The 14,149-nt window shown below is 42.1% G+C and overlaps 1 protein-coding gene across 4 annotated transcripts in view; it reads right to left on the reverse strand.

Moving 5' to 3' along the window:
• Positions 1-14,149, reverse strand: part of cep85l (centrosomal protein 85, like) — a 348,511-nt gene that overhangs the window by 286,372 nt on the left and 47,990 nt on the right. For 2 of the 4 annotated variants that reach the window (XM_063033776.1, XM_063033783.1), the window contains exon 2: positions 11,927-12,064. Coding sequence is in view for 2 of the 4 variants with exons in the window: in XM_063033765.1 (XP_062889835.1) it covers positions 6,992-7,052 (61 nt within the window). In the remaining 2 variants the exon portion in view is untranslated. Of the gene's footprint in view, positions 1-6,991; positions 7,431-11,926; positions 12,065-14,149 lie in introns of those variants that run through there. The other 2 variants (XM_063033765.1, XM_063033758.1) reach the window with 1 other exon arrangement.

Below are 14,149 nucleotides of genomic sequence, written 5' to 3' on the forward strand. Positions count from 1 at the left end.
GCCACTTTTCTACACATCTTCTTAACTCCTAAAGGTTTCTCACATTGTCAAGCAAGTGTATTCACATTCATGTCCTGACTGCAATTAAAGATTAACCTTGCCGCACGTACACTGAAACATTTAGTGAAGTTTGTCATTCGTGTTAACAGTCCGAGTATTCCACTCAAGTATTAGTATGTTTCCAGCACCAACATAGCATATCCACAACTTACGAACCCTAGCCCATATGTCTTTTTTGGAATGTGGCAGGAAACTGAAGCATGAAGAGGAAACGCACCTGGTCATGGGGAGAATGTTTCAACTCCTTACAGACATCAGCAGGAACTGAGCCCCAATCAATAATTGCTCTCGTTCCAAGTTTACACCTCCGTGCTGCTCATATGACACGAAGCTGGGCGGCAGTGTTCGCTGTGAGGAGGATGCTAAGAGGATGCAGGGTGACTTGGATAGGTTAGGTGAGTGGGCAAATTCATGGCAGATGCAATTTAATGTGGATAAATGTAAGGTTATCCACTTTGGTGGCAAAAACAGGAAAACAGATTATTATCTGAATGGTGGCCGATTCGGAAAAGGGGAGATGCAACGAGACCTGGGTGTCATTATACACCAGTCATTGAAAGTGGGCATGCAGGTACAGCAGGTGGTGAAAAAGGCAAATGGTATGCTGGTATTCATAGCAAGAGGATTCGAGTACAGGAGCAGGGAGGTACTACTGCAGTTGTACAAGGCCTTGGTGAGACCACACCTGGAGTATCATGTGCAGTTTTGGTCCCCTAATCTGAGGAAAGACATTCTTGCCATAGAGGGAGTACAAAGAAGGTTCACCAGATTGATTCCTGGGATGGCAGGACTTTCATATGATGAAAGACTGGATCGACTAGGCTTATACTCATTGGAATTTAGAAGATTGAGGGGGGATCTTATTGAAACGTATAAAATTCTAAAGGGATTGGACAGGCTAGATGCAGGAAGATTGTTCCCGATCTTGGGGAAGTCCAGAACGAGGGGTCACAGTTTGAGGTTAAAGGGGAAGCCTTTTAGGACTGAGGTTAGGAAAAACTTCTTCACACAGAGAGTGGTGAATCTGTGGAATTCTCTGCCACAGGAAACAGTTGAGGCCAGTTCATTGGCTATATTTAAGAGGGAGTTAGATATGCCTTTGTGGCTAAAGGGATCAGGGGGTATGGAGAGAAGGCAGGTACAGGGTTCTGAGTTGGATGATCAGCCATGATCATACTGAATGGCGGTGCAGTCTCAAAGGGCCAAATGGCCTACTCCTGCACCTATTTTCTATGTTTCTATATTGCTAAGGAGTTTTTAAAAACACTTTCATCGCACTGGATTTTATTTAAAAATTCATTATTCAGTGTCTTGCCAAACGTGGTCCGAGAAGGTAATGGTCAGCCACCAGTTCGCTGCTATCAGGGAGGATGTCTCAGGACCAAAATGCAGTGACAAGAAAAGGAATAGTGATTCTTTTCCAAGGCAGGATGATGCTTTGACATGGAGGAAAACCTGTATGTGGTGCTGTTCCCATCAGCCTGGTATCCTGGTACTACTTGGGAGCACAGTGTCATAGGTTTGGGAGATGTCGTAGGAACCAAAGTAAGTAATGGCAGTCCATTTTGTTGATGGTGCAATTGAAGCCATTATGAATCGTAGGTAGAGAGAATTAATATCTAGAGTGATCAGTGAAGTACTATTCAGGCTGGCTGCATTGTCCTTGCTAACGGTTAATTTTGAACTTTCCTACTTCTGAATTAATAATAGACAGGAGATCATTGGTGAAGCTGCTGAACATGGTTGGGTTTAGGACTTTGCTTTGAAGAATTCCTGGAGCAATGGCCTGAGTCTAAAGTGACGACAGTGGTAGCAACCACTACCACCTACCTTTGTGCAATGTACGAGTTCAATCACTAGAGTGTTATTTCCCTATGATGCCCATTGATTCCAGTTTTACTGGGGCATACAGGGCTACAAGCATGCTAAGCATGCTTTTTGATGTTGAATTCCATTATTCCCTCTTCACCATTGAAATTAGCTTCTTTGGAACATGTTTGGACCAAGGCTGTGATGAGGTATGGAGATGAGTGGTCCTGGCCAAACCCAAGCTGGGCATCACTGATCAGATTACTGCTTGGCAAGTTCTGCTTGAAAGTAGAATCCATCTATTTTTTCAATAATTGAGAGGAGACTTATTGGATGGCAATTGGATTGAATTAAGTCAAGTATGCTCATCTTTTTATGTTTAGAGCAACATTCAACATTGTTAGGTAGATATTATATACAGGGGCATCTCTGCTAGAGATATGGCTGGTTCTGGAGCACATCTTCATTTCCACAACAGGTTTGATTCACAACTATATTCCCCATGACCACCTGCACCCCTTATTGAATCATAACACAGATGTTGTCTGGGCATTATGTATCCAGCTCGCGCAGATATCTCATGAAATTATTCACACTAAATTAAACCAGTTGAAGACTGCCTTCCTTGTTGGTGGGCTCTTGGAAGATGACATTAATCACCCTCTTGCTACCTCTGGCCAAACGCGGTTGCGAATGTTTCAGACTCTCCTCTGTGGTCCACCATTGCTGAGGATGGGAATGTTCTTGGAGTCAGAGTCATAGAGCGCTAAACATAGAAGCAGGCACTTTGGCCCATCTAGTCTGTGCTGAACTATTATTCTGCCTGTTCCCATCAAATTCCAACTGCATCATCATCTTCCACATGCTTCCCATCCATGTGATCTCCTCTCATTAATTTTAAATTTTCCACAGGCAGAGATGACTAAATCTAGTAAGACTGCAGAGTGATCTGATCCATTGTTCGTGAAATCACTTATTTCTGTTGATTGCATGCTGATTGGCTTGCATGCTGCCCTGTGTTGCAACTTCTTCAGCTTATGTTTTTAAGCTTGCTGGCCATGCCTTCCACAATGCTTATTGAACCACAGGTTTGATATTTGGAGAGTATATTGACTGGCTGCATCACAGCCTGGTATGGAAACACGATTGCCCTTGAATGGAAAGTCCAGCAAAAAGTGATGTTTATGATCCAGTCCATTGTGGGTACAGACCTCCCCACCATTAGACACATCTACATGAAACACTGTTTCAGGAAATCAGCATCCATCAACAGGGATGTCCACCATCTGGAAGACTCTCTCTTCTCACTGCTGCCATCAGGAAGGTGGTACAGGAACCTCAGAACTCAAACCACCAGGTTCAGGAACAGTTATTACCCCTCAATCATTAGGCTCTTGAACCAAAGGGGAGAACTTCACTTGCCCCATTGTTGAAATGTTCATCTCATGTTCTTGATATTTATTTATCATTATTATTTCTTCTTTTTCTATTTGCAGTTTGTTGTATTTTGCACTCTGGTTGAATGCCTAGGTGGGCAGTGTTTCATCGATTCTGTAAGAGTTGTTATTCTATAGATTTATTGAGTATGCCCACAAAAAAATGAATCTCGGGGTTGCATATGGTGACATAAATGTACTTTAATAATAAATTTACTTTAAACTTTGATTAAGAGATGTTCTAGGCCTTAAGGGTCTATGTTCCCTGCTGCTGTTCATGGTCACAGTGCAGCAGGGATGTCCATTTCAGAGCTGCTAGATCATGTCCACACCAACGAGGGAATCCTCAATGTGAAGAAAATTGTCTCTACAGGCACTATTCCATACTCACTGCGACCTACACCATTATAGCCAGACAATCCTACCACAGTTAGATGCTGAGAATGAAGTGTGGCTAAATACAGATCCAATGGCGTATTTAAGATTGTTGATAACAGGACTGTTGCTGGCCCGATCAAATGTTGTGACAAATTGGCATATAGGAGTGAGATTGAAAATCTCGTTGAATGGTGTCACAACAACCACCCCTCAATGTCAGCAAAACTGAGAAGGGCTTATTCAATCGACTGCGAAAGGATTATCAACTACACGAGGAAGAAGTACGTGAGCCAGTCCTCATAAGGGGAGCCACATAAGTGGCTCTTGAATCATATATAATAAATCAGACTGAATAAGGAGGGCAAATATCTTCCCCTGAAGTACATTAGTGAACAAAATGTTTCACTGTTTATTATTAGAATTGTAACAATTATAGTTATTAATTATTCTAACAATTCTGGTTTATTTACTGGAATTTAACTCCACAGCTGCCATGGTGGAATTTGACTCAGGTCTCTAAATTATTGTCCACATGTACAATTTTGAATTTTAAAAAAATGACAAGGACTCAGAAGCACTCTGCAAATCAAATCGCTCAGAAAAAGAAAAAAAACTGGGTTAATATTTCAGGCCACTGACCTTTTATCAGAACTGGGAAATTGAGAAAACGGGTTATGTTTGAAGCTACAAAGAAGAGGAAGAAACAAGAGGCATATCTCGGAAATGCTAACCTATTGGCAGATTGAGATATTTGAAAAGTTAATCTGTTTCTCCCAATGAGGTGTATGATTAGATGGCAAACAGCAACGTCTGCTTTTCTCACCTACTTCGATACAACAGCTGAGCAAGTAGGAGCAGATTATAGTTCTATCTACTGACCACTGACAATAAACTCCTCTCACTTAAATTGTTCCCCTGCTAAAAACTATTATTCATTTTGGGAAATCGTTCATTCATTTGTCTTATGGATTACATGGCTTGCCAATACATCGCTCAGGTGCTGTATCTACAGAGGGGCCCAGCAAAAATATATTTGACCTTTTCCTCAGAAAAAGTTCTCACTTATTTGTGAACCCTTCAACTTCCTTGTGCATCAACCAACCTCAAGTCTGCCAACTTGTGTTGAATTATGGGAGACTTCAAGATCGCAAGAGATTACGGAGTGCTGTAGACTCAGCCAGCTCCACCACAGGCATAAGCCTCCTCGTTTCTGATCCTGAATCTACTTGCAATATTTAGTCAATATCCAAACTCACTTCACTTTGAAACCTCAGCATCAGGACTCAATGCCAAAGAAATACTTCTGCTGAATATCTTCCCTGAACATGTGGCATATGGTCCCGAGTCAGTCCTAAATCTTACTGAGATAATCCAATGTCCTCACAATAGCACTTATCAATTTCAATATCCTGTGCAGATTATGGATTAGAACAGTCAAGGCACTTTGCTGGCAACAGTCATTCATTCTCCCCTCAAAAAAAAATGTGGGCAGCAGATGAGGTCGGTGTCAGGATCAAAGGTGTCTACATTGTTGACAGCAGTGATCTAATGGCATAGGTTAAGAACAGCCAATTCTTCACAGACTGGACCATCTTCTACACTCAGTAGACACTTTATTAGGTTCAGGAGGCCCCGAACAAAGCAGCGCCTGAGTGTACGCTCGTGGTCTTCTGCCGCTGTAGCCCATCCATTCCAAGGTTGCGCGTCCAGAGATGCTCGTCTGCACACCACTGTTGTAATGTGTGGTTATTTGAGTTGCTGTCACCTTCCTGTCAGCTTGAACCAGCTGGCCATTCTCCTTTGACCTCTTTCATTAACAAGATGCCCTCAGCCACAGAACAGACACTTGCTGGAGGCTGTTTTTTTTTTTGTTTCGTGCACCATTCTCTGTAAACGTTAGAAAGTATTGTGTGTGGAAATCCCGAGAAATCAGCAGTTCCTGAGATACTCAAACCACTCCGTCTAGTACCAGCAATCACTCCATGGTCAAAGTTGCTTGGATCATATTTCTTTCCCCATTCAAATGTTTGGTCTGACAACAACTGAACCTCTTGACCATATCTGGGCGCTTTTATGCCGCATGATTGGCTGATTAGATATTGACATTAATGAGGTGTACCTAATAAAGTGGCCACTGTGTGTATTCTTGGTGAATAGCATCCCTGAACACGTGATGTATAATCCCGAGTCAGTACTGAATCTTACTGCGATAATCCAATATACTGACATTAGCACTAAACAGTTTCAATGTCCTCTGTAGATTGTGGAAAAACAGCCAAGGCACCTTGCCAATCAATTATTACTCTCTCTCCCCTCACAGGCTTAACTTCCAATATGAAAGTAGCAAAGAAACACAGGAGAGGAGGAGTGAAAGATATTAGGCATTATTGAGCTATTAACACTACCCAATGGTTTTTATATGGTACGTGTAAGCTGTAAGTCAATTTTCTTAAAGTAGTAATATAGTCAGCATATGTGAATGGCTTTGAAATACCAACTGGTACATCACAGCATGGAGCTGTATAAAACTGAACACATTCATGGGAATACTTGTCCGTGGTCACTAGTGGTAGTATGTTGTCCTGTATTCAGTTCCATTCAACTTCGAACTAAATAGTGCATAAACCATTACCAAAGGGAGACAAATTTCTAGGCCAACACATTCAGCAAACTGACGTATTCAGTGACTTCGCTTGTTAGCTGGTGAATTTAAGACTGCCTTGGTTAAACATGCTAAACATTTTGTGCTTATTCAGTAACTTTTAACTCTGTATTTCAAAATAAACTTTTGCAAAAGCAAGTTTAAATTAAAGAGCTCCATGGCAAAATCTCTAACAATATCAGCTCCCTCCCAAAGTAAAAGCATTATCATTCATGGCCTGTTACGAGATTTGCAAAACATCAAAAATGAACTTTTGCCAAAAACATTAAAAGAACAGGAGTAATTGTACATCTACAATTTCATTAAACTATGCTGAAATTCAATATAGCAGATGCACAATTGCACCATCTGGATCAGGAACATCGATTTAGTAGTCAGCCTCATCAAACACACAGTTTTCTGCCCCCACAATCTCTGACAAGCTCAGAATGTGTCATTGCCTTTGATTTTTTTCTCTTCTTGTCAATTCAAACACTCTGAACAGTTAAACAACATCTCACTTCTCTGAGCCCCAGCTAGTCTCGACTCGTACATTGATTAGCCACGCTGCTGGTAGGGACATCCTCCTCCAGCTGCTCCATTAACATTCAGCAAAAAAAAATAAATCCGCTTATTGAATCGAGATCCTTTTCTGCATGCTTTTTACCTGTTTGTCTGCTGCAGATCAGAAAACCATTCTTGTGGTCTGAGATAACTCTGCCCCACATAGTGGAGTGTTAAGTATGAAACCAAAAGTAATCCAGAATTGACCATAAAAGTACCAGAGGCAGTTCCGTAAGACTTCTTTAAAAAAGTATCCTACTTGAGGCCCATTTTGTTGAGCTGACCTCAGACGCAATCCTGAGGGTGAAGACAAACGGCTTTTTTTTTTGGTTTCCTGCTGCTGTAATCCCGAGGATATCATGCAGCCCCCCGAGCTGCTGCGATACACTGATATAGACAGCCTGTAGTGCGAGGATGTGATCTCACTCTGAGCTGCACTGTGTGCTCACTGACAAATTCAATAGCGCCGAATCTCCTCCCACCAGGCTCTGGTCTGCCACTTACTATCTTTGCCCGTTAGCTTTCACAGACTGCCGAGAGCAGAGAGGGGGGAGAAAGACAAAAAAAAATCCAATCAGCCCAAAAAGATTTAGAAGTTTTCTTCATTCGTGCTCACGTAGTTCCCAGTTTTATCGTCTAGGCCTTGTTGCACAGCTACCACTTAAATGCAGAACGTGGCTTCTAGTGGGGATTGTTTCTTCATTACGTTCGCTGTGTCCTAGGGTCCACCCCTAGGCAGTGCATGTTGTCATGCATCTGCTCCACAATACATCATGTTAATTTATCCTCAATCAGTTGATATCCACTGGAAAGTGCACACATTACCGAGCCCCCTTAGAACTATCATAATTTGCCATATGGCTCCAGTTTATATGAATTACTCAGATGAATGCTCTGCTGTAGAACAGACCCATTTTTTAAAGAAATATAGCATCATATTTCCAGTAGTCTGAGTTTTAGATTTTGAGTATAGTGTTCCAGCTCGTTTTTCAAATGACTTTTTTTTTTGAAATGTGGACATTTTGAAAGTAACTTTTTAATTTACTTGACAGTTGGAGGCTTGCAGATCCTGATTCATTATTTATCTATTTTGTTCAGTTTTGCCTGCACAGTGGCTTTAGATCAGACCCTCCATTAATAACCATTACTGACGTAGGCTTGGAGCGTGAGATTCTATACTGCATTTTACACACAAGAAATTCTGCAGATGCTGAAAATCCAAAGCAACACACGCAAAGTGCTGGAGGAACACAGGAGTTCAGGCAGCATCGATGGAAAGCAATAAACAGTCGATGTTTCAGGCCGAGACCCTTCATCAGGACTGCATTTCATTTCGAAGGGTCCCGGCCCAAAACGTTGACTGATCGTTTCCACGGATGCTGCCCGACCTGCTGAGTTCCTCCAGCGTGTTATGAGTGTTGCTTTGACCCCAGCATCTGCAGAGAATTTTGTGTCTACATTTCATTTTTAGCTTACTTAATCATCGGCATCTCTCCCTTTAATTGGGGATGAAGACCCATAATTAGGTTAATTACTTGAGTTAGACAAAGAGAAGTGTGAAGTGTTCGACTGAAACACTAGAGGAATATAAAGCACCTGGAAAAGCTAGCAGGTAAAACAGCAGACAACCAGTTACAAGTAACTAACATCCCACATTCAATAATTCTGGATAGCAGTAGAGGAGGCAGAAGATCAGGCTCATCAATAGTTGGGATTGCCCGCCAGAACACAGGGACTGTGGGAGGAAACCAGGGCACCCAAAGGAAACCCATGCAGTCACAAGGAGAATGTACAAACACCTTACAAGCAGCGGTGGGAATTGCCTACACTGTAAAGCAATGTGCTAACCACTACACTACCGTCTGGTCATTGTAAACTGTCATGTGATTAGGCTAGCGTTAAATCGGGGGCTGCTGAGTGGGTGATTGAAGGGCCTATTCCATGCTCTATGTCAAAAAAATAAGTAAATAAATAAATAAATAAATAAATAATTTCTATAGTGCCATTGACATCAGAAGGCACTTCACATGAATATTTTCATACAAAATTTGACAGGAAAGAATATATTAAGGAAGATGATAAAGAACTTTAAGGCGGGTGCATGGTAGCATAGTGGTCATCATAATGCTTGACCCAGACAACCCAGGTTCAATTCCCGCACCACCTGTAAGGAATTTGTATGTTCTTCCTGGGACTGCACGGGTTTCCTCCAGATGCTCTGGTTTCCTCCCACAGTCCAAACGCATGCTGGTTTGTAGTCTAATTGGTCACTGTAAATTGTCCTGAGATTAGGCTAGGGTTAAATCAGGAGATTGCTGAGCGGTGTGGCTCGAAGGGCCAGAAAGGTCTGCTCCGAGCTGTATCTCAATGAATAGAAATAAAATGGGACAGCCAAAGAGATCTGCTAAAGTTATCTCATGATAGCGAAGAAGGCTGAGGGAAGGAACTCCAGAGCGTAGGTTCTCAGGTACTCTTTTCAGCCAAGAAATTAAGGCGGAGTAAGCAATGGAGATTGAAAACAACAACAAAATAAGTGGTTCAGAAGAGAAATAGAGGAGATCAGAATTCTCAGAGTTGTGCAGAGTGGGAAAGTGGAATGGAAGCTGGCCATTGGGGCAGGGGTAAATAAAATGATTAGGTGATATCTGGGAAATGTGGCCTCAGGTTATGTTAAGCATATGCAAAACAAATGTTGGTCATTGGATCTGGAGAATTAGTCTGCTCCTTCATGGGTACTAGCCTCCATAGCATCCAAGGCACCTTCCCAGAGCAGAGCCTCAAAAAGGTGGCGTCCATCTTTGAGGATATCACCTAGGACATGCCCTCTTCTCATTGTTGCCATGACGAAGGAGGTACAGAAGCCGGAAGGCACACACTCAGTAACAGTTTCTGCCATCCAATTTCTGAATGGACATTGAACTCATGAACACTATTTCACCACTGTTTTTATTTCTGTTTTTGCACTACTTATGTAATTTAACTATTTGATATACATACATATATACACTTACTGTAATTCACATTTTTTCTATTATTATGCATTGCATTGCACTGCTGCCACAAAGTTAACAAATTTTGCGGCATATGCTGGTGATAGAAAACCCGATTCTGATTCTGGAGAAATGAGTGGTCTGATCATATACCAATACAGCACAGAACAAGCTGTCAGCCCTTTATATCTGTGAAGAACACAATGGCAAAGTAAATGAAACTTTAAATATTTTCAGCCTGTGGATGATCCATATTCCTTTATTGCATTTGCACCTGTCTGTCCAGCAGCCTCTTAAATGTCACATTCCTATTTGCTACCCCTAGCAGCCTGTTTCAAGCACTTAGCACTCTCTATATAAAAAAAACACCCTCACCTTACCTTACCTTCCCCACCCCCTCACCTTAAATGCACATCATCTACTACTTGACATTTCTATCCTGAGGGGAAAAAAGATTCTGATTACTAATCCTGTCTCACAATTTTATAAACTATTATCAGGTCTCTCCTCAGCCACCAACACTCTAGAGAAAACAATCCAATCCTTGCAGTTCTCATCCTCTTCCTTGGAGCCACTTCTAGAACCAGTCATGCTAAAATTAACTTTCTGAACAGAAATCTGTCCACTGAGCATGAAAGGCAGTGAAATGTACAAAACCAGCAGGGTCTCACCTTGCCTCAAGGCAAACTGATCTTAAAAACTACTCGGAATGAACGTGTTGTTTTGAGGCTCTGACCCGAAATAATTGGGAGTGAAAACAGAAAAGCCAAGAATCTGGATGCATTTCTCCCAAAAAGACCTTAAAAATATACAAAAGTACCTTTCAAGATGCTCTCAAGTTCATTTTGGAGATGATAAAACAATGTAGCTCAAGAGGATGATACTGATACACTAACCATGACTTCATCGGTAGAATGCCGACTTCCAAATAAGAGATTGCGAGTTCATCCCATTCCAGAAATGTGGAAATAAAAACTTTGAGTTGAATCTCTGGAGGGAACGTTTTACTATCAGTGATTGTCTCTTCCGTTTGGATTATTAAACAGAGGCTCTGTAGGTTCTGTCACACATATGGAATATATGGAACAACTTCTTCCCCTCTGGCGCCAGATTTCTGAATGGACATTGAACCCTTGAACACTACCTTACAACCTTCCTTAAATTTATTTTGCACTAATTATTTAATTTAACTATTTAATAAATATATTTACTATAATTCATGTTTTCTCTGTTATTATGAATTGCATCGTACTGCTACTGCAAAGACAACAAATTACAAGACAGATGCCAGTGATATTAAATCTGATTCTGAAAAGATCTCAAAGCAAAAATGTGAAGAGAAGGGAAGTTATCCCAGAGTTCTGAACAATACTTATTTCTCAAATAGCATTACTAGATTATCAGGTCACTATTAGTTTATTATATTTTTACTATCAATAGTTTACTATCAATATATTTTGTTTAACATCAGAACTTTACACTTCCCTGACTGTAAAACTTCCCAGCATTGGAAGGTAGAAAAAGGAGTTACAAATGCATAGTTTTGATGAGATGCTCTTGGACTGTCAAGGGAAAAAGTACCGGTGAGATTGAAGGCAACATTTCAGTGATAGAAATTATGTCAAAAGACAGCAAAGTGATGAATCTAGGTTTATAAATATTGCACAAAATGATTTACCCATCTAATTATAAATCCAGGGACAGAGGGAGAAAAAGGAGAGTGAGAGAAAGAATGTGTGCATAAAAATAAGTAACAGATGGGGTACGAGGGGGAGGTGGGGCCTAGCGAAAGTTAGAGAAGTCGATGTTCATGCCATCAGGTTGGAGGCTACCCAGACGGAACCCTCTGTCCCTCTGAATATACCTCTTGCCCATCCACTGGGTCCCCCCTGCCTTGTCTTTCTTCCCGGACCTCCTGTCCCATGATCCTCTCATATCCCCTTTTGCCTATCACCTGTCCAGCTCTTGGCTCTATCCCTCCCCCTCCTGTCTTCTCCTATCATTTTGGATCTCTCCCTCCCCCTCCAACTTTCAAATCCCTTACTCACTCTTCCTTCAGTTAGTCCTGACGAAGGGTCTCGGCCTGAAACGTCGACTGCACCTCTTCCTACAGATGCTGCTTGGCCTGCTGCGTTCACCAGCAACTTTGATGTGTGTTGCTTGAATTTCCAGCATCTGCAGAATTCCTGTTGTAATGTGAAAGGGGGTAAGTTCAATGAAGATGTGTGGAACAGCCACACACACACACACACACACGAGTGATAGATACCAGGGATGGTGGCCGAGGCAAATCCAACAGAGTGTTCAAGAGGTTCTGAGATTGACACATCAATATGTAGGATATGAAGAGACATGGGCATTGTGTTTGCAGAAGGGATTAGTTTATATAGTCTTTTTTTTTAATTATTGGATCATTTAGGTCAGCAGAATATAATGGGCTGAAGGGCCAGTTCCTATGTTGCACTGTTTGATGCTCTATACCAGTTTGGCAAGTTTTGTAAGACCACAAGGCATAGTAGCAAAACTAGGCCATTTGGCCCATTGAGTCTGTCTGTAATTCGATCATGGTTGATTTATTATCCCTCTAGGTCAGGGGCTCCCAATCTTTATTATACTTTAGACCAATATCATTAACAGAGGGGTTCGTGGACCTCAGGTTCGGATCCTTGCTCTCGGGTTTCAATGAGGTCCTTCTCATTCTTCTAAAAGATTGTGAAGAAAAGTGTGTGATCTCAGGGGACAAGCAATCAGTGGTCAATACCATGCTTGCAGCTTATCTCCAAGGTCACCCAGGTTTTACTCACGTGCGATTTTGTGAATAACACATGAGAATTGTTTTATGTACTTATCAAAAGCCACAGCCCTTTACTTCCATTATGAACAAATCAAAAGCAGTCAAATGAATATAGGTCAACTGGAAGGGGTTAACCTATGAGGAGAGATTGAGTCGCCTGGGACTATACTCTCTGACGTTCAGAAGAATGAGAGGGGATCTTATAGAAACATACAAAATTTTGAAACGGATAGATAAGACAGAAGTAGGAAAGTTGTTTCCATTGGTAGGTGAGACTAGAACTTGCCTCAAGATTCAGGGGAGAAGATTTAGGATGGAGATGAGGAGAAACTGTTTTTCCCAGAGAGTGGTGAATCTGTGGAATTCTCTGCCCAGGGAAGCAGTTGAGGCTTCTTCACTAAATATATTTAAGATACAGTTAGGTAGGTTTTTACATAGTAGGGGAATTAAGGGGTATGGGGGAAAAGGCAGGTAGATGGAGCTGAGTTTACGGACAGATCAGTCATGATCTTATTGAATGGCGAGGCAGGCTCAATGTGCCGAATGGCCTACTTCTGCTCCTATTTCTTATGTTCTTATGTAACCCAAGTGTGCTGTAAAGCCATGATAGAATAAGTGTAAAAGAACTGAGATTTGTAAAGAGGGTGAAATACTGCTGAAACGGCAAACATGCAGTGTGGCATCAGAAATATAATCACGTAGCACCCACAGTGGCTGCCCGTATACCAACGCATGTGCAGAGGACTGCAGGCCCACCTTGGGAGCCATCTTGAGCCCTAGCAGGACTCACAGGAGATGACTGTGCCAACACTCATCCACCAGGAAGGCCCTCAGAGCAGTCATAAAGGAACGGTCAAACCATTCTCACAGGCTACTGGACTGCAGGTGATACACTGTGGTGTGATGCAATGTAATGCCAAGGTTCTGGCCATTGAGCACCAGAGGTCTGACATGAAGAAATATCAGGTGGGGTGCCAAACCGAGTGACCCAGGTGTTGATGTACACCTGACAGATGTCTGCAGCATTCATCAATGCTAGAGGGATAACCTCTGGCCATGGTTCACATGGTAAGGAGATGCATGAAGACACAGGAGGTGCGGGGGAAGAGGCCTAACCAGGTCCACACTGACGTGGTCAAACCGTTGCTCAGAGACTTTGAAAAGTGCCGATGATACCCAACCACGACAGTTAATTTTTGCCCACTGACATACATCACAGGCTGTACCTCAGTGCCACACAAGCTTTAAAGCAACCAGTTTCTAAGGAGCCTTCCCAACCAGAGGTGAAAGGCCGTGAAAGGAGTTAAAAACAGTATGCCTTCAGTTTGCAGGCACCATGGGGCAAGCACAACCAATTGAGACATCACACAGGAGAGAAACTCCTGCATCCCCAAGCTTGACATCAGCCGACCGCAAGTCTGTGACTGCTCACCTGTAAGCTTGGATCTCTGGGTCAGTAGCTTGGTCAGTTGCCATG

This window comes from Mobula hypostoma, chromosome 2 (genome assembly GCF_963921235.1).
Source record: "Mobula hypostoma chromosome 2, sMobHyp1.1, whole genome shotgun sequence".
Classification (NCBI taxonomy): domain Eukaryota; kingdom Metazoa; phylum Chordata; class Chondrichthyes; order Myliobatiformes; family Myliobatidae; genus Mobula; species Mobula hypostoma.